Genomic DNA, 21899 nt, shown 5'->3' on the forward strand with positions numbered 1-21899 from the left:
TCATATATTTATGCTATTTTCTTGTTTGTCGAAGGCTTTCAAGCAGGAAGTCCAAATATTCGGCTTTTTATTATTACATATATATATATATTTTTTTACTGGCTTAATTAAAAGGCTGGCCCGATATTGATTGCTCATTTTATTTGGAAATAGAAAGCTAGTGAGGAGTAAGAAATTGTTTTCAGCATGTAAGCGTGTTAGCATGCAAACTCATTTACCAATTGAAGAATATAACTAACCCTGAAGAGGCAAAAATATGATAAAAGAGATATAGATATATTTCTCACAAAAACCCCATGGGCCATGGATAATACAAATACAACAAAACGCATAAAACATAATAATAAGTTCAAACACTTTCGAAAATAACACTACGATAGAAAACCCTCCCTGTGTCTCATCCCCACACTCACAAACCTATCCATGACATCCCTCCCAAAAATTTCCCTTTTAAGTACCTTCAGTTCTTTACAATAACACATAAAATGTTCTAAATCTTCAGAATCCCCGCACATCGGACAAGAGAAGGGACCACTCCGTACCTTAATCCTCTCTAAATACGTTCTTCTCCCCCCAAGCGGCATAAAATTTCCTCTTACTGATAGGACTCATTTTAAAGTATCATTTTGAAGCCCAAATTTTAGATATATTTCTTCTCCCCAGGCTTTTTTAATGTTTCTATATATTCCAAGGGATAGTGACTTAACCTAAGAGGTGATAAAGCTGTCTAAATTGGACATTCAATCTTGTTTTTACATAAGTATATATATCTAATGTTTACTGTATTTTTTACATAATTATCTATGCTTAGGTGCTAACGGTGTTCTGTCTTTCAATGAGACAATGTAAGTGTCGTATTTGTAATGTAGATTGGTAGATTCTCCTTCATACCCTGCTTTAGTGGCACTAGAGAAAAAAAGTGAATAAGAGGGATAAAGTGGATTATATAGTGAATAAGAATAAAAAAAAGTGAATAAGAAAAAAGTGAATAAGAGGGATAAAGTGAATAAGAATAAAACAAGTGAATAAGAAAAAAGTGAATAAGAGGGATATAGTGGATTAGATATAGTGAATAAGAATAAAAAAAGTGAATAGGAGAGATAAAGTGGATTAGATATAATGAATAAGAATAAAAAAAGTGGATAAGAGGGATAAAGTGGATTAGATATAGTGAATAAGAATAAAAAAAGGAAATAAGAAAAAAGTCAATAAGAGGGATAAAGTGGATTAGATAATGGTGCTGATACGATATGTTTTAGAAGATCAAGAAGCACAGGTTCATTGATATGAAAGAAGCCTTTCTGATTCCCTGTGCCTCTACGTGGTTTAAGGGAGACATGAGGTTAAGGGGTATTTTTTAAGGTGAACTTAGGAAAGAGAGAGTTAAACTATATTACTGAATTGAAGGTGAGTTGTTTTTCACTTTGGGCAAGAAGAAATTATTTAGGGATAAGGCAAGGGCACGATGGTCCTTACTTAAGAGCTGTGTGTGAAGATATGGATGAGTAAGAAAAATTGAGTGAATTGTGAAACAAATTTTATGGAGAGGATAGGTTTGATGAAATACGGCTGGCGAGTATAGCGAGAGATGAGTGTTTTGTAAATATTGTAAGGCTTGGACGACTTCTCAGGCTAGCAGTGGGGTAGAGAAATAGAGCTTTGTAAGTTATGTAATTTTTTTGTTTATTTAGTATGAATTAAATAGAATTCGATTTTTCATTTTGTATTGCCATGACCTCGGGGCTTTTCGAGCAATACAAATTATTAAAAGAAAAGAAAATTATAAACAGGAAAATTTATGAACTGAGAAGCCTGCATAATCAATCAAAAAGTTGTTGGCTCTTGGTTAAAGATAAGGATGAATTTATTCACAACACTTGAAAAGAAATTCAGATGATAAATTAGCACAAGACTCCACCAAAAGGGTTAATAGTGTTCGTTATACGGGAAGAAAGACACACGTCCTCTCATTTATTAATACAACATGAACAATGAATTTGGCACTGAGAAGAGAGGCAAAGAAACCCTTAATTATTTATAAACACGGCATCAAACAAGTGTCCTAGGGAAGGGAATAGGATAAAAAAAAATCGCAGAAGGAAAGAGAAAGAAATCAAACTGAAACTGAAGAATTTTTGTCATTCCTTTAAAGATGCCAAAGCATTTGGCAAACTATTTCAAACATATAAGTGTGGTCAAGGAAGTAAAACCAGGTCTTCCTGACGGAACAAAATGGACTTGAATATCATTTCATTACCGAAGATGATGCTTAGGTTGATCAGACACTAAAAAATGCACATGAAAGAATATAAGTTGACTCTAAATTAAATAGAAGATTAGACGGTGAATGGCTAGGATTATGTATGATATTTCTAACCTTTTCATACACCAATGCAAGTGGTTTCAACAAAGAGGGAAAAGTTGTCATCCATATAATCGTACAATAAGAGACGTACACTGAAATTGAGGTATGACAGGGGATTCTCGGCATACAGCCAGTGAAACTGAGTTTAAGGTATCTTAAAATACCAAAATTCTTGTAGTTTTTTTGTTTTGATCAAATTGATGGTTTATTTGTACTTTAATAAAGATATGATCATTATTATACTGTAATGAAGATTTAATTTATATTTAAAAATATGGCATAACTATGTTTTGGTCTACCAAAACTACCATTTAAAAGATGGATTTCTGATAATTGAGGACAATTTGTGAAAAATCCCCAAGAAAATCAAGAAAAGTGATCGGAAATATTTAGGACAGTTTGCATTTAACCACAATATTACCCTCTCACACATATCAAATTAATTTGAACAAACCTCAGACTTCTGAAGCTCCAAGGATACTACCATCAACATAAACAACAAGAATACAGTCTGAATGTGAATTATTAGTATGAGAGCGGAAAGAAATATGGTGACTAAGACGATAAAAAATTGTTGGTATGTTCTTTTGAACTGCAAAATGAAGGTCGTTAACGTATATTAAAACAAAAGTGGCCCTAGAATTAGCCCATGTTAGGTGCTATCTCCTGGACACGCATACCATAATGGAATGTGGTTGTTGTCCGTCTATCATTCCTTTGAGTGTTGTTTTTGGAAAATGGTCGGAAGTCATTCTTTTGCCATACCTAAGCGAAGAATTGTTTCATGAGGTTTCAGCTCTCTTCGCATTTTTTTTTTTTTTTTTTTTTTTTTTTTTTTTTTGCTAGGTGGTGGAGGCACCGCTATAAGAGCATCCAAGAATAAAGCAGCAGGAATCAATCCAGAGTCTTCTGTAGAATGCAGAAAACTCAAAAGTGTACACAAGCATGCTCTGTTGAATGCTTCTCTCGAAAATCGAATTTAAAAGCGCGAAAAAAATCGCCTTTTTAAAAGATTACTAAAACAAGCAATAGAGAAAGTTGCGAATAATTTATTGGATCAGATGTAATCTGGAATGGACTGACTTGATTGGTCTGAGGCGTCATGGCCAAAAAACGACTGAAAAATAATTGGTTATAGAGAGGAATTAACAATAGAGCTAGTCCTTTTACCAATGTTTGTAAAATATGAGATAAATACCTCCTGGATATGTTGCTCATCTGGATACTATTACCATCAATGATCAAACTGGAGGACAGGTGTAGCGATGAAATTTATTCGTGCGACTATACTAATGTGGCTATAAAAGAAAAGGACTGGGCTTAATTGTGGTCATAAATATTGACCGCGTCAAATCTAATATCGTACTTTAAAACTGTGAACTTACACCTTATAAGTTCTCCGATAGCGCCGCTTATAGCGCCAAAGATTGTGTCATCTAGCCCTGCGCCACAACAGTGGGAAGTGAAGTAAATTTATAACCGCGCCACCCTCAATTATTGAGAGAAAATAACAGGTGTAGTCATATAAATGTGACCTCTTTTCTTCGAGCGATCTGAAGATCAGATTCCCAGGGAACGTGCCTTTGGAGACATACGAACTAATTAGCTATCATTAGGCTAGATACGGACACATAAAATGAAATAAACACAGGTAAAAAGCAATGGGTTTATTAAGACTTACATATTTAGGTGAACAGCGGTAGGTCACTTCAAATAACACAACGGTGTCTGAGATACAACAATGAGAGAATTGCCAAGCTTGAACTTCGAAATAATTCTGTCTAAATGATCCTGACTCTGATTTACGAATATTTTCAAAAAGCGCTTTTACCCCACTATCAAACGCAGTTCTTTCGTCCTGCGCTGTAAGGACTGGCTCGCAATTGGCTCAAGTGGCCCAAGGATGCGAACCCTTCGTCTAATAAGACGTCTTAAATATTTTTGATGATTTAGGCGTTCACACAGTTCTTATTGTTTAAACGTCCTGTGAAAGTGACTGCACTTTTTCTCTTTGCTGATTAAGGACTTTTCATTTTTGAAACTAGACTTAGCTTAATTATAGGAAGTCGGAATTATCTTTAGAAGGAAGGAACTTTATTTTGGTATTTTAAATATATCGCATTTTGCTCACAGTACATATTACCCTTCCCATCAATTAATGACGTCCCGTCATTAGTATTTGCTTACCTTTGGGCTTTTAAAATGTTCGTAACTTATTAACTATTTCTTCTACATAATTATTTTATATTTATGTTATGGCTTAATCAGGAGTGCTAAAAATTTTATCTATTACTTTTCTTATTTTATTCTACGTCCCTATCTAAAATTCATCTACCGCACTAAGATTATTCATGGTTCTAGGCTAGATACTATACTAAAGATTTTTTTCTTCTACATCTAACACTGATTACTTTTATATTTCCAACAAGGTTAGGGCTATTCTACCTTCACATTTTTTTGAATTCACATTTTACAAGGCTTTTTTTTTATTTTGTTGTTAATATGTCTAACTACTTTCTGTCTATGCTACAATGAATGAATAAAATGATGATACTACATCTAAGTCTACTTGAATCTCAAGTAATACATCCATGAGTTATCTAAAATATACAATATTATGTGTACCATTTTCGGTGGTGACAAAAACACTTTCACTTGGACTGTTTGTTAAGTAATATCAACATTAAATTATCAAAATTGTTAAGTTGTCAGATATGAGTTCACACCTATTTTACCACTATACTTGTCTCTTTACGTACTTACTCCTTCTGTTGCGATTTATGGTTCTTCACTAGTATCATATTGGTGAAAAACAGTTTTTAAGACATTTAGATGTATTTTCCTCACAGATTAGTTCGAGTGTGGTTACGTTTTCGAGTATATCACATCTTGGACGAATTGACATCTCCAACTATCAAACTGGAAATTATACTATTGGTTACAGGTGTGTGGAGTTTTGCCATTAAAGTTCTTTTTCACCTGTTGTTTTTGGGTAGTTCCTAGGGTGCCTTATTGTTAAGGGTTTGAGCACTGGGAATGCGTTGATGACAGAAGGGTTGACTATCCCATATTATTTCACTCTTGGGTTGTCTTTAATCACATAGAAAATGTGTTTCTCGTGTAAAATTTTTCCTTCACGCACTTGGAGATTTTAGTTCATAAAAATTTTCGTGCATGGCTTGTACCCGTTACCTTTTATGGGGATTCCTTGATAAATCATAGGGGAAATGATGTTTAAATTTGGAATGGGTCAACATCAAACTTTAGTGACTTCTTCAGCCTATTGTCTTTATTTCTTGGGAGGAGCATATTGTCACTCAGGGGTTATTCATTGGGATTATTTTGGTTACATGATTCAATGGTTGGTTTCCAAGTCCATATTTCAAAACTTATCTCGTAAAATTAACGGTAATATCTCTAATGTATCTGTAATCTCTTAATGGAGAAAGGGTCGAAGGGGATTTAACATGTGAATCGTCGACATGTAGAAATTCTGCTGAATTGGGTTCATCGATATTATTGTCAGGGATGATGTTTTCACTTATATCTTATGCTAGATAATGGTATTCTCGGGGTTGTTATATTTATAATTCGATAAGGCACCAGATACTGAGATTCGTTACTTGATGAGTAATATGATCTGTGATTGAAGCGAATTAGTCTTCGTCGAATGATCATTGTTTACGCGATCGAAGAGTATCCGTAATTTTTGCAGGTGAAGGTTGGATAAGAGCTTCTTCGGAGTTACGGCGAGTATTTTACGTTGGTCGAGAAATGATGAAAATAGATGCTACTGAGCTAAACCTGCACTAGTCTATGCATTGTCCTGATTAGTGTCTGGAATGCCGTTCCAATTCCTGAAATAAAATAACTCGGCAGAATCACACGTTCTTTAAAACGAGTAGTCATAATACAAATAGGTCATGTATCGACTGGGTACATGGATTTTTACGCTACAAGACAGGACTAAATAAATACACTAATATTAATACAGAAAGATAAATTTTTATCGTGTTCAACCCTTTTTCAACACTCAGTTAATTTTACATTAGATTTGAAATAATCATTTAAACAGAGTTTATGCTGAATGATTAATTTTGAGGTCTAATTTTACAACATATTTCATGCCTGCATTGTTCACGCACGTCCGTGCTGTTTAAGAAACGCATGTTGCAGCGTCATAACCACACGGTTTTACGTAAAAAACCTTACGATGAGGGAACAAGACATAGCGAGGATGAGTGGAGACCTCTATACCCGCTTGTTTTCTAATGTCTTCCGTTTTTCTTGGCTTAGATGTTCTCATTGGGTTCCGGGTTTAACCTCTGCATTTCAGCTGTTTCCCCGTGTTCTTCTCTGGGTTTTTGCTTTCTTTGTGTCGGAATTTTTCTGTAATTACAAGTCAATAGGGTTATTATGGTCTGGGAAGTTGCGAATATGAAACATACGGCCAATAGTATGTTCCACCAGAAATTGGTCGAATCTTTGAGTTCATTCGTGTTTCTTCCTAGTCTTGTTGCTTGTTGAAACAAGGTCTCCAAGGATTTGGGGTCCAATTTCATAAGGATCTTCCATTCGTCAGGGCTAGTTAGCAATGAATTTTCATGCTTGAATATTACTCCATGTTTTACAATATTTTGGGCAGCTACGTGAACAACGAGGATTATGATGATATTCTTAAGCTTCATCTTATTTTTTGTTTCTAGAATTAATTTATCATTAATTTTACCCGTTTTTCGCAAAATTCGTTTTTTTACTGCTTTGTTAATTTTTTTTTTTTTCAAAGGCACTTTAATTTTTACTTAGGTTATTTTTATTATGTAATCATTCTGTGGCATTGGCCAAAGAAAACTGATTTGTAGGCTTAAAACAGAATAAATATATTAGGATTAGATAGGTTATGGAAGTAAAGTTGGAACTCCCAAGCTTTATTTTGGTTGTTATATGCCTTTATGACCGGTTGAGATATACCTTTAAAGCTTAGTTAATAATCGCTTTACAATCTAATTTTGCATTTTATTTTTTGAGTAAGCAGCACATAAATAAGTAAGCTATCAGCACATAATTATACTGTTATCCTTTTTTTTTTTTTAAATTATTCCCCCAAATTATATTTTTTTCAATATACATATCATTAGAATCGCCTTTTAATGAGGATTCTAAATATGTGTAATTCTATTAGTTTCACTGCACTAATTTTAAAGTTACGTGTCACCTATTAACGGCCTGTGTAAATATTCTTGTGATAAGGTTTCTGTTGGCTTTCTAGGCACAATCGATTTGTCGACTAATTGGAATATAAGGGACTATTGGCTTCACTCTATTTGATTTCTACTATCAGATCGTATTTATCTGATATAAAATCTATCTGATATTCGACTAAACTCTACTGATTTATAATCAGACTAGACTTGAGGATGATTCGTCATTGAGTAACCGTAAGAGCGGACCAGATTTATCAATATCAGCTATCCCAAAAGGATGCATTGCCTTCTCTTTTTATCCTAATGTGGGCTTATATTCTTTGTAAACAAGCATGAACACTGGCTTGTTTTACATCTACATGGCTCTAAGGCAGCCATGGTTTAAAATTCAAATTTGAACTTTCTTGTGACTCATTTTGCGGAGCTAATTCAGAATTTGAATTTTTTCTAACACCATTATTCAGATGAAGGTCATCTGTGTAGGTAAAGGAGATCCTTTTAAGACCTATCCCCATGCCTCGTTTTTCTGTGATTAACTGTTTTTTTCACCGAATTTCTCACCTTGTGCAGAGTTCCAGTCACAGCTGGATTACAACTCTTTTTTTTTTGCTTCCTTTGGCGACTTTTTCTAATCTTCCAGATTTTTTTCTTACTTATAAGGTTACTTTTCTCGTTTTTTTTCATCCCTTTCATCAAGTAATTTAATTATATATTTAGATATCTTTTCCTTCCCTTTGCTTGTGAAACTACATAACTAACCTAGTATTTGTTAGCTTTAACAAAGGTAATTCAATTGCTTATTACGTCGTAAAATGCCATATTTTCGAAGCTTCTCTACTCCTAAAACACTCAGAAATTGCAGCTTCTAAACTATGATTGTTCAGACCACAATTTATGTGCTTCCTTTACTAAATTGTAGCAATGTTATCCTTGAACAATAAGTTTATAGCCTGTACCTGCAGTAAGGCTGAATTAGGACCCCATTTGCAACTATCATTCCTAAAATTCTTCTGTTTCTACCAACGTTTCATCGGTCCAGCTAGATTTTGTTTTTCTTTACGTATTATCTTCTATTTAATTCTTTTAATTCCTGGTACAAATACTTTATTATTTAGTAATATATAGCACTACTTCATTGCATTCATTACTAACACTAAAAAAAATTTCTAATTATACACTTGCTTATACTTGTTAAAAACTGAATACTATTTTTTTTTTTTCATTTTACAATTCTTCATTGAGCCTTTTCTCCATTTTTTCTATTGTACCCAACTCTTTGAGGGGATACAAATTTATTTCTAGTAGCCAAAGTTCAATCAAAGTTGCTTTAAGTTTTTCTGATTCGAGCGACGCTAAAAACGAAGTCCATTTACCTTCCTCTTTTGACAAAGCCATTTCTGTTTCAATATACAATTTTTATTTAGTCAACTCGACCCAGTTTTCCCAACTTCCACCAGTTAGAACTTAAAGAAAATAAAAATATAGTATATATGTATACAAGCATTGAATCAACTCAAAATAAATTTATTTTTTCACTTAACCTATTTTGGGGGAGGCTATTATCTCCTATGAGATATCTAAAGGGTTTCCCTGTAGTAGCTTAGTGGCAATAGGCCTAATCACTTTACTTATATGTCTGTATCTCTCCAATAATTAAATTTAAATTACAAAGTTTTATAGCCTAATTAGTTCGCAAGTTTTTCTCCAATTTCCGACTCGCGCCATTTGTAGCGATGAAAGAAAAGGACTGGGCTTAATTGTGGTCATAAATATTGACCGCGTCAAATCTAATATCGTACTTTAAAACTGTGAACTTACACCTTATAAATTCTCCGATAGCGCCACTTATAGCGCCAAAGATTGTGGCATCGAGCCCTGCGCCACAACAATGGGAAGTGAAGTAAATTTATAACCGCGCCTCCCTCAATTATTGAGAGAAAATAACATGTGTAGCCATATAAATGTGACGTCTTTTCTTCGAGCGATCTGAAGATCAGATTCCCTGGAAACGTGCCTTTGGAGACATACGAACTAATTAGCTATCATTAGGCTAGATACGGACACATAAAATGAAATAAACACAGGTAAAAAGCAATGGATTTATTGAGACTTACATATTTAGGTGAGCAGCAACGAGTCACTTCAAATAACACAACGGTGACTCAGATACAACAATGAGAGAATTGCCAAGCTTGAACGTCGAAATAATTCTGTCTAAATGATCCTGACTCTGAATTACGAATCTTTTCAAAAAGCACTTTTACCCCACTACCAAACGCAGTTCTTTCGTCCTGCGCTGTAAGGACTGGCTCGCAATTGGCTCAAGTGGCCCAATGATGCGAACCCTTCGTCCAATAATACGTCTTAAATATTTTTGATGAATTAGACGTTCACACGGTTCTTATCGTTTAAACTTCCTGCGAAAGTGACTGCACTTTTTCTCTTTGCTGATTAAGGACTTTTCATTTTTGAAACTAGATTTAGCTTAATTATAGGAAGTCAGAATTATCTTTAGAAGGAAGAAACTTTATTTTGGTATTTTAAATAAATTGCATTTTGCTCACAGTACACAGGGAAGGAGATTGAAGAGAGGACATAAGGAGAGAATTGATGACCTGCCAAGTTTTTCGAATTCTGGAAAATGCTCATGATAACAACGGGATTGGGCCTTCCGACACAAAGAACTATAAATAATCCTTTAGAGTTTTAGTCGCTGAAGGTGAGCAGCACTTACAGGATATGTAGCAGACTTGTAAGCCTTTCAAAGACTTTTTTGCCCAACTTCTGAGAAGACCCATTCCAAATTGACGTTATATGATCAGAAAAAGGAGGACGAATTCCCCTCTCCCGCCTCCAATTTGTTTTGCTTTTCATTATTAATCATTATTTTATGACATGTTTTTTTAAGTGTAATACTTAGTGGGAGTGATAAATTCACGCATATTTATTCTAATGTCCTAAAACTTTCTTTTAGTATGAAGCTTTTTACAGACGGACTTTCAATGGACGAAAGTTAACGTGGATGTATCAACACAGTTTAGGTAAGGTCATTTTACAAAACCCTTATTTCAGAAACCTATAAAACTGACCACATTTCACACTGAACATAAGTGCATGTTTTGAAGTTAGAGTTGAATTTATCCTTTTCCAATGGAAATGTAGAAGTTTGATTTTAAGTTAGGGAAGAGTTAAGCTCTACTTTGCTCATATCTTTTTTGGTCATAAATGGACGGTTGTAAAGAAATTCTGTTATTTATGTTGTACTGCTCATAGACTCAGAATTTGTACATAGAATATAAAGTGTTGACATCAATGCTTGCATGGAGTAAATTAAACCCGTAATCAACCTGCTAATAGGCAGTTCCATTCTTTCTCGTGCTAAGGAAACAAAGTAATTTGGCTGTCATTTTTAAGGTAGGATCTATGTCTATATATTGAGGCCTGAAAGGTTTGTTTCCTTTTTCTGTTTTGTATGGAAAATAATACTTGAGCATTAATGGCGAAAAAGAAAAAAATTATTGTTTAACAAATTGAACAAAGATATTGGTTGCGTTAAAATGGCAGTGAAACATTAGTTGGCATAATTTTAAACAGTTGCTTTATGAGGTACAGTTTATATAGGTAGAAATATAATATTCTTCATGTAGACAAATGGTTGATGTAGAACGTTCGGATCACCAGGTTTTAAGTCAATCTTTAGGTGGCCAATGCGACTGCACCCATTACTTCCCACGAACTCTGTTGTCCTGCAGACACTAGAATCAGGGATACTGGGTATATCCATGTTAATGGATAAAGAAGAATCATATCCTGTTAAGGCGAATCCGGATTTTCAGTTAGTACAGGTGATATTGTATCAAACCAATTACTTTTTTGCGTCATGGCTAATAAATTTTTGTTTTTTAGGAGAACACAATTACAGCTTCAATTTAAGCTGACGATGAGTGATTACTATTGTATTCTGCTATTGTCTGAAACTCCCAACTACATCCATTAAATTATGTGTGTAGTTGCAATATTCAAATCCATCGTCATTTTGAAAGTAGCTATTGTGAAAATTCTTTTTCTCTTGATCGAAAGCAGGATTCTTAGCTCCTTTGTTAAGCGAGTTTTTCCCGTGCAAATGTTCATTCTAACGGCTTTGAAGCTTTTTATTCTAAAAATTCGCTTACCAAATCACTCGATTCGGGATGTCAAAATCCCTTACGGGCGGAATCACCTTAGAAATCTTTGCCGCTAGGGCCACTTCGATCTTCGCCAGACTCGTATTGGTGTATTTCTAGAGTTGGCGGTTCTTTAAAAACCGACACAGTGATTTTGGCAGAATTAGGTGCCGGGCGGATAGCTGATGCCAAGTTAGGAAAATCTAAATTATATTTTCCTTTTCTGGTTATATCCTCAGCTCTGCTCAATTCCTCTCAAAAAGTTCATACTTTATTTCCGTATAATAAGTCAAATTTCAGATATTATTTACCCAGACAAATATAGTAGCCAAGTACACTGCAGCAGTAATAATCAAAGCAATTTATATGTAAATAAATATTTGTGGCTATTCAATAAGTAACGAGACAAATCGCTGTAGTTCAGAAACGATTTACTTATACTTTGGCTCGTTTGGTTTTGAAGCCACTTTTGCACATGATTTTTAAATTCTTCTCTGTATCGAAAGCATTTTATGCCTAGGGTTTCCTCAAGGTTTCCATACAAATGAAAGCCTGATCAGTGAGGTCAGGGCTGTATGGATGATTTGGAAGGATCTTCCACCCCAGGTTTCAGCTCCTTGTTGATTTAGCAGTACCGTATGGGGGTGTGCTTTTCATAAAGGAAATTCACTCCTTTAGTCAAGTGTCCATGACGTTTCCTTTGAATGGCAGGGCTTATTTTTTTGTGAGCTTATCATTGTATCAATTGCTGTTGGTGGCTCGTTGATCTTCAATATAGTCACAATAGGTAGGCTCCTGTGAATTGCGGAATACTGTAAGCATGACTTAAGGACTGGCATTTGCACAAAACACCGTGGACTCGTGACTAAAAGTGTGGTTTTTCTTCATGCTCATGCACGCCCGATCAAGAAATAGTTCAAAAACTGGTTTGGGAGATCTTTCCAAGTAACTTATACTGCCATAACTTCGCCCATCAGACTTTCATTTGTTTGGCCTTTTTAAAGAGGCTCTACGCGGAAAACATTTTCCTGTGTTTTCTTTAGTTAAAAAAATAATTTTTGTACTTATTATGTTTTTTACCAGTAAAAAATATGTATTGATGACTTCCTTATAAGGCCGTGTAGTTTTTTATATAAGGAACACGCTTAAAGTATACTCTTTTGTACTATACCGCCTTACCACAAGAAAAAAGGTGGCGAAAAAGGAAAAGGGACTACACAGCTAAGCCTATCATCGAGTCAATCAAAAGCTATTTAAATTTAGGAAATGAATGAATAGTCATGACGTTTGGGAATTAGAGGGCATCATACATTTTGGATAACAAAACTGTGTCTTACTGTTGGTATTCTTTATCAGTATACTCAGTATACTGATGACATTGGTATTCTATGATTATGGGGCTTTCTAAGAAAACCAAAAACAAAAGTGACGCAGACAGATTTTCTAAGCTAGATAGATTCCAATAGTTCTAGTGATAGATGTGCTTTTGAGCTTAGAAGTAGAGGGAAGTCACATTTGAAATCACAACTTTACAATGAAAAGTTTTGAAAAGCTAATAACCAGTTTGGTGGTTTTAACAGAAGGATTCAAATTGAATTTTGTAGGCTTTTATTTTTTAAAACTATTTGTCTAATCTATTAACTTTCGAACCTTTTTTCTTCTTCCCTTCTTGGGTTAGTGGGAATTGTAAATGCAGAAGGTTCCAGCCCAAATGTAATTATACACGAAGGACAAACTGTGTATAACTAGCCATCTATTTCTTTCGCCTCTTTTAGAAGAGGCGAAAATGAAAAAAAGATAAAGCACCACTAATCGGAACATCCCATTTGCAGTTGATGTTCGACTTACGTACCTGAAACGATCCTATATTGCCACTGTTTTTGCGTTTCAATATGGAATCCTTTCACAGTTTGAGACAGTAGATGAAGTCAAGTGTGGTCAGCTACAAGAAGCCACTAATTTGAATGAGGATCAGTTTTCTAGGAATTTGTACGGCCTTCTTGAGCAGAAAATTCTACTTTCTGATAAATCAGACCTCAAGGTGCGTAAAGTGATTCTCTTAATGTAATCCTAAATCTGATTTAGTAATACCACAGTAAAGGTAATATACAGTAGCGAAAAGTCCTATACTCTCCATTGAACGTTTTGGACACAGATCTAAAACCACACAAGCTTCATGACCCCGCCTTCGCGTACGCGCAATGGCAAATGTTTCCGATGGAAAACCAAGTAGCAACTGAAACTATGGCTCTGACGTATATACGAGTACTTCTGCTGACATATTGCTCTGACGGTCCGTCAACTTGCCTAATTACGCGCTATGAAGTGTGTGTCATCTTTGGAGAGACATTTCGCTACAGTATATTACCTTTACTGTGAGTAATGCTTTGTTTTTTCTCGGTATATGAGGCTTTCAAAGCCAATTTGTTCAAGTTCAATTTTCTTTTTTATTTCTTCAACGCCATAACACCATGTTGGTACTTAACCTTAGATAAACACAAGGACATTACATAGAAACTAGAATTAAAAATTAAAAAAAGAAACTTTTTAATTGAGTAATAAATATTTTTTTTAGAATCCAGTTCAACTAAATATGTTTTAAAATACAAATTATGTTTTAAAATACACTATATAAACAAAAAACTCAAGCACATAGCCGCCGGACACCAAAATATTCAGGAGATTATTTTTACCAGACGATTGTGGCGCTCAATTAAACAGCAGTGCTGGGTTTTTTTTTTTTTTTTTTTTTTTTTTTTTTTTTTTTTTTTTTTTTTGACTTATTGTAAATGTATTCCCGAACTGCATAATATTCCAACCAATAAAAATAAAAACCAATCAGGTGGTAATTATTTTCGTTCTTCTATTGGCTTAAAATCTTTCAATGGAAGATTTTACAACCAATCGGGTTTTTTGTAAAGTAGGGTTGTTTGTCCTTCCTGAAATAAGGAATAATATGGTTGGCTTACGAAAATAAGTCACAGAGACAAACTGAAGAAGTTAAAGCACACTTTTTATCACGGAATTACAGGAAACTAATATCCCTTTTTACCATTGATTACACACAATAACAATATTTGTCATGATGCTTACTTTTTCTAATGCAGTTTTTCATGTTGATTACTAATTTAAACACTGTTACAGATCGTTGGTGTCTATAGTTGATTGTTACAGATCTTTCTAGCTTGTTATCCTCAAATTATATAGCCTAAAGTAAACGTAGTCAAAGGTTTTGTCTGACCTTTTTCGGACCAAACTTATGTAGTAAATTGTATTGCTGGAAAAGAGTTGATGGTCAAATTTATACTATCCTGCCAAGAAATTCAATTACGGTGAACGGATCGACTGTCAGTGGGGCCGCCTGGGATTTTAATGGAAATTAAAGAATTTTGGAGCCTTAGTAAAAGTTGCAATTTTCGTGCGCTTTCATATGAAACGCATTTTTTTTCAACCTCAATAGTGTTCTCAAACAGTTCTCAAAAGTGCAATAAAGGTTTGGCAAAAAACCAAAACTACCTTTTAATGATATTTGAATATACTTTGGCTTGAGATTAGGAAAAGTCAGTCTAAGAATATCAGTTTCTTTTTTAGGAGATTGTGGTCACTTTGGTTTTGCCCTACTACTTTGATTTGCATTTTGTATTTTTATAAGAGTTTTTACTCTATAATTCTTTCTTCATCCATACTTTGCTATTAACCGAATCTTATAATCGTAGAGTGAAATCCGAAGTCGTTATTTATTACATTACACATCGTGAAAAAAAAATACAAAATATCGATATTAGTATGTCTTTCAAAAGACTTGAGTGATTACAAATGTTTTTCAAAAATGACACAAGTATTTAAGAACTATCTTTGAACTATTGTTGTTAACCAATCGGGAAAATATAGCCCAATATGTCATAAAAGTAGAAGATTTTTGCTCAAACATATGGCTACTAGATCTTCACATTTTGACCGTATTTTATCCGGAATAACCATGATTATTCTATTCTTAAGCTGATGTTATTAATAATAGTAGTTATTTTTGGAAATACGTTTTTTCCTCATCTGAAAAACACATTGTCATATTTTAGGATTTATCTGGTGATACGGTAGTTCGCGTCAATTTGTCGTTTGCAAGTAAAAAGAATCGATTTAAAGTGCCTATTGCTCAAACAAGAGAATCTCAAACTCAGGAAATCGAAGAAGCGAAAAATGTGGACGAAGATAGGAAAAATTTCCTGCAGGCAGCTATAGTCAGAATAATGAAATCGAGGAAATCCCTGAAGCATAATGCCTTAGTGCAAGAGGTGAGATTTAGTTAGCTCTATAATTCTTTATATAATAGCTCTATAATGAGTGGTAGAAGGAGAACGAGAGGTATGAATTTACCCCCACCCTCAGTTTCTCCTTATTCTAAAAAATATTTTTAGGCTTAAGCCTGAAATATGGATACTTCGGGCTGACAGCTTCTTTCTTATTGTAGAAAATTCTTAACGTTAATATAAAATATTACTTTTACATGTTATTTGCATACTTAAACAGAAAGTGGGAGGGAGCATCTCCTAAAACAAGAATTTCCCACGTAACCCCCCTTGAAAAGACACATTTATTCGCCATAAAGTATATTTTTGATAATTTTGATGAAATTCATTTTTAATAAGATTCTTTAAGTGATATTTATTGCAGTTTTTATTTACTGTAGTGTTTTGATATATTTTTCTACTGTAGTGTTTTGATATATTTTTCACTGAATTGAGTCTCGACATTTAAGAGGTTTAATATTACATAGTTTTCTGATAAATTAGAAATGTCACCGTGGTGACTATCTCCACGTAATGGTAACTACCGGACATGCTTAAACCTAGTTTTGATAATTATAGCAACAGGTTTGTGTGTTTCAATACTTCTTTTTGTGCCAGCAGATCAGTATCAGTATAGTAGCAACTGTGATTCTTTTTTATAGTCTCTCAAGAGCTTTTGAGCCAAGCCTTTCTATGGACGTTTCCCATAGTAAGACAACGCCTAACAAAACAACTAGTCTCTGGGGTCGTCACTCCCCGTCAATATGTTTATATTTCTGACGTCCTAAAATATGTCTTTCAACTCAACTTGTAATTACACCAGAATCACTAAGCGGACTCTGATTCGCTCTTTACTTTTCTGGAAAAATTTAATTGGGATTGGATCAAACTTTAGCTAAGAGTTGATAGTTGTCATTCGTCGCTTTAAGCCTTGTCGCTCTAAACCTATTAATGGATGATAATTGTGTCCCTTTTTCATCGGGGTTCAAAATTAAAAAAAAGTATTTTGTTTTTTAGAGCTACTGAGAAATAGAGGCCACATAAAAAGTGGCGCCATTTTGAAGTGGAAAGCTACTAAAGGCGGTGCTAATACTTTGTTGTATGCCATGTTTTTATCGGGTCAAAAGAGCTAAGTTTAATTTCCCAAAAAAATAATCAAAATATTGAATATTTGGGTTCGGTTTTGACACCCATAGATTTGTTATCTGTTTTGTTTTTTTTTTCCAATCCCCTCCCCCTACCCTCACCCTCCGAAATGAGCTTCTATGTATGAACTTAGATTGCACTAAATATAATAAAAAATAGTTAGTGCTAATAGTTGCACTAACTTTCTAGTCTTTCTGGACATTAGAATCTGTATTTAGGATTGAAAGCTCATAATTCTGACAGTAAGTAATTGAGTTACGCAGAACTATCGTTTACGGCACAAGAAAGATGCTGCAATTTTTGACACCATTGTAAAGATCCGCAACTTTCAAATCTCTTTGATTTTATTTAGTTTGATTAAGCCTACAGAACAGTTGAAGATTAAAGTCATTATAGAAATCGTGAATATTCATAAGAAATCTTTAGAAATGGTAAAAGTAACCATTGTCCCTCTAAATTCGTGCCACTCATAATTAAAAGGGTTGTAAGGCTTTATTTGATATTTAGAAAGGATGTTTTTCTTTTTTCAGTCAATTATTATTCAGCAATCTGATAAAAATCATTCAAAAACGAAAAAAGAGTGTGGCAAATTAGGTTTTATCATTAAAGTTTTATATTTTACGGAGATTGAATGAAAAGTAAAGATAAATATGTTGTTTTTTGTTTGTTTTTTTTTTAATAAAAGATAGTATCTGATTCAGGAGTCCTTTGAACTTTTCAACACATTCTGGGTGTTTTAGAATCATCTAATTTTTTTTTCAAATAATCTGGATTTTACTGTGGTTTTCAAAAAAAAGACGTCCTCTGCCATATCAATTGTGCGCGCGAAGGGATTTTCAACCTTTCCGCTTTTTAATTATTTCCTGCTTGCTTTCAAATCAGTGCTGTTATTTTTTTTTAATCTAACTAACGATTATAGATATGGCTCAAATTGATTTTTAACACGGTAGACTCATAAACTGTAATAGTCAAAGAATTCTAGAAACAATGATAGAATTGACCAAGGAAAATAGCCTATATTTTAGCAGCGCTAGTGGTGTCTGTGTGAACTCTGCCACAGGGGAAACTGGTAGTATTATTAGTAAAGACGATGAGAGCAGTGAAGATGTTAAAAGTAGAATAGCCAAAACTCATAGTGTTTTTTCCCAGTAGAAAAAAGTTTGGAAGAATAGGAAGATAAATCTGCAAACCAAGATTAGAATATTGGGAGCTACAGTGGTGACACTGGGCAAATATGGTTCTGAAGCATGGGTGCTCCCAAAAATGGACGAAGATTTGCTAGATGTTTTCCATAAGAATTGCCTACGGATTGTTTTTGGTACCCGACCGTATTTCAAACAGTAGGCTGTACGAAAAGTATGGTTTAATTCCGCTTTCTAGGGCTATGATAAGAGAAAGGTTTAGATGGCTAGGGCACGTTCTGCGGATGAAGAATGACAGATAGCCAAAGATTGTCCTTTTCGGCCAGCCATCTAGGGCTAAACGGAAAACAGGTCGTCCGCAGTTGGGGTGGGAGGTCATCCGCAGTTGGGGCGGAAGAGAGATTTAAGGGAAATAGGAACTTCCTGGGAGGATGTAAAGAGGGAGGCTTTGAAAAGATTAGGATGGAGGAGGAGCGTCCGTAGCTGTGTTGGCTCAGGTGGCTTGGTGCTGTGGTGAGTTGTTAGTTAGTAACTAAGTAAGAAGCAGTCGGCTCTGAGCCGTGGACACTACCCTATCAAGGCCTAAGAAAAGTAGTCCTGTCAAATTTTTACCAAACTTCGATGGAGTCTTTGCTGCTGGGATTAAATCTGACCGACGTTTGCCCTTTCTCTCAACCGTCTTTTCAAGCCTTTGTTTTTTGTTTTTTTCTGGGTTTTTTTTTGGGGGGGGGGGTTAAGGAGCTATGAATCCTCACGAAATAGAAACTTAGTGCAATATCGTAATGGCAAATTTATTTAAGAAGTGTTGCCATACATGGGAGCCAAATCTTCAAGATGTAGTAGAAGGAACTCATTGCAAAACATATAAATCATGATTGGAAAAACGAAAAATCAAATTATAGATTTAGAAGAAGAATTAGATGGAAGTTTGGGTTATAACTGAATGGAACGTAACCCTTTTGTGAAAGTATGGCAGTTTTAGGAAGCAATTTTTTAAGTCTGATCTGCCCTATTTTGTTCAAGTAATTTTTTTTTTTTTCGTTCTAGCAGGAAAAACTGATGTTTTGTCAGAACATGGCCTGATTGAAGTAATAGTTTGGATTAATAAAAAAAAACAGTAATCCAGTTGGAGAACTGCCTTGATGTGACACTGCTTTACAAATTTTAAAACTTAATGGAGTTTGACATAGTTAAGTGGTGAAAACCCCAGGGAAAAAATGGAACATTAGTTTTCCTTATCGCTTACACTTTTGGACAAAAATTGACAGTTGATTTTTTTTTTTTTTTTTTTTTTTTTTTTTTTTTATTTTTTTTTTTTGCGTGTGTATTTATACTTTTTAGTCCATTTTGACAAATTCTTTTTAATGCCATAATATATTTAAAAGTATAGCAGTTAACTTATCTGACTTAAATTTAGAGTGAAAAAATAACTAAATATTCAAATAGACCTGACAGATGAAAAACGAATAAGAAGCAAAAAGAGGCTATTCTAACCCCTATTTGTGGTTACACCTAACTCGAACATTATGTGTAAGAACAAATAGTAAAAGAATGTTGCCCTAACTTATGTACGGTGCTAAAAGTGTGAAGCAAAGATCTTTTTAAACTCCTTGAAACTGTTTTGTAAGACACATTTGAAAATTACCTCCTCATACCAATCTCGAACATAGGAGATGGAGCTACAAACTTCGGTCATATTAGCTAAGCTAAATTAGAAAAGCCATATCTGAAGCTGTGCACGGGGGTTATTGAGCGACGGGAAATTCCTTTGATTTGGACCCTGACTTTAATTCTTGGAAAAACCGGCAGTTGTCTTAATTTCCGAAAGCACTTAGTATATTAAATCCAATTAGTTGATTCTACATTAGACATGGATGCAGGGGATTCTTTTTAGGATTCTTTCTGTCAATTAATTAAAAAAAAACTTCTTCCACAAAATACGTTTTTCAAAAAAAAAGTAAAAAACTCCATTAAACCAAAATTGAACAAAAATAGAATCAAATAATCTACCAAGCATACAACTACTACAAATCAGTATCAATAAATAAATGAAACCCAAAACAAACGGAAATTAAAAGAAACAACAGTCAGACTCAAAAAAAGTAGAAATTAATATGAGTAGGGTTCTAAACCCCTATGCTTTCTAAAAGCCAGAATATAATTTGTACTTTACTGAAAACAAAATTTAAATGAATATACTGAAAAAAAATATGCATTGTCAGATTAATATGCATTTCCTTATATTTATTCCTTAAAATCTTGATTAATTTTTGATTTCTTAAAGTTATAAAATCAAAACATTTAAAAGAATTTTTTTCAGTAAAGTAAAAATTATATTTTGGTTTTTAGAAAGCATAGGGTTTTAGAACCCTACTCACATTAATTTCTGCTCGTTTTGAGTTTGACTCTGTGATCTATTTTAATTTCTGTTTGTTTTGGGTTTCATTTATTTATTGATACTGATTTGTGGTAGTTGTATGCTTGTTAGATTATTTGACTCTAATTTCGTTAATTTTTGGTTTAATGGAGTTCTTTACTTTTTTTGAAAAACTTTTTTTTTGGAAAAAGTTTTTTTAATTAATTTCTGTTTGTTTTATATTGACATAGTCTTTTTCAGGGAAAAAGACCGAGCCTGTTTTTTGGTCGCTTTTGACTATTAATAAGGGCACTAGCCCTCTCAATTCCGAATTGAATGAGCCCTTTTTGAAGTTTCTATGACAACACTTTCTATAAAAACCTTATATGAACCTAGGGCATAACTTACAACCCTTGCCCTGAGGGATGTGAGGGCTTTGTCATCCTCAAAGACATAATTTCTAGACCTTTGAACTACGTTGAACAAAATGGCTATCTCAAAATTTGATTGAATGTGTACGGGGAAATGGGGGGGGGGCGTGAGAGGCGGTTAGTTGGCCTCTAATCACTTTTAACTGTTAAAAAGGGTTCTAGCCCTTCCAATTTCCAATCGAATGAGCCCTTTTTGAAGTTTCTACGGCAACACTTTCTATAAAAACCTTGTATGCATTCATCCTCAACGACCTAATTTCCAAGGTTTTAAACTACGTTGAACAAAATGGCTATCTCAAAATATTGATTAGATGTGTTTGGATAAATGGTGGGTGTGAGAGGGGGGTTAGTTGCCCTTCAATCACTTTCGACTAATAAAAGGCACTCGCCCTTTCAATTTTCTACAACATTTTTTGCCCTTTTGAAGTTTCTACAACAGCGCTTTCTATAAAAAAAAACTTATATATCCCAAGGGCATAGCTTACAACCCTTACCCTGAGGGCTGTGGAGGGTTGTCTTCCTCAAAGACCTAATTTCTAGAACTGTCAACTACGTTGAAAAAAATTACTATCTCAAAATTGTGATTGGATGTGCTTGGGGAAATGGCGGGCGTGAGGGGGGGGGGGTTAGTTGCCCTCCAATCACTTTCTACTATTAAAAAGGGCAGTAGCCCTTTCAATTTCCAATGGAATGAGCCCTTTTTGAAGTTTCTACCCCAACCCTTTCTGTAAAAACCTTATATACCCTTAGGGCATAACTTAATACCCATAAGGCTTTTGGGGGGGGGGTGTCATCCTCAAAGAACT

The 21899-nt window shown here is 34.3% G+C and overlaps 1 protein-coding gene across 1 annotated transcript in view; it reads left to right on the forward strand.

Moving 5' to 3' along the window:
* LOC148945330 (cullin-2-like) overlaps positions 1-21899 on the forward strand; it is a 90912-nt gene that overhangs the window by 57704 nt on the left and 11309 nt on the right. The window contains exons 9-11 of the mRNA XM_089099008.1: positions 10544-10610; positions 13565-13773; positions 15809-16024. Of these exons, the coding sequence (XP_088955134.1) occupies positions 10544-10610; positions 13565-13773; positions 15809-16024 (492 nt within the window). The remainder of the gene's footprint in view (positions 1-10543; positions 10611-13564; positions 13774-15808; positions 16025-21899) is intronic.

This window comes from Artemia sp. Qi Xiang Cuo, chromosome 13 (assembly GCF_049724085.1).
Source record: "Artemia sp. Qi Xiang Cuo chromosome 13, ASM4972408v1, whole genome shotgun sequence".
Lineage (NCBI taxonomy): Eukaryota > Metazoa > Arthropoda > Branchiopoda > Anostraca > Artemiidae > Artemia > Artemia sp. Qi Xiang Cuo.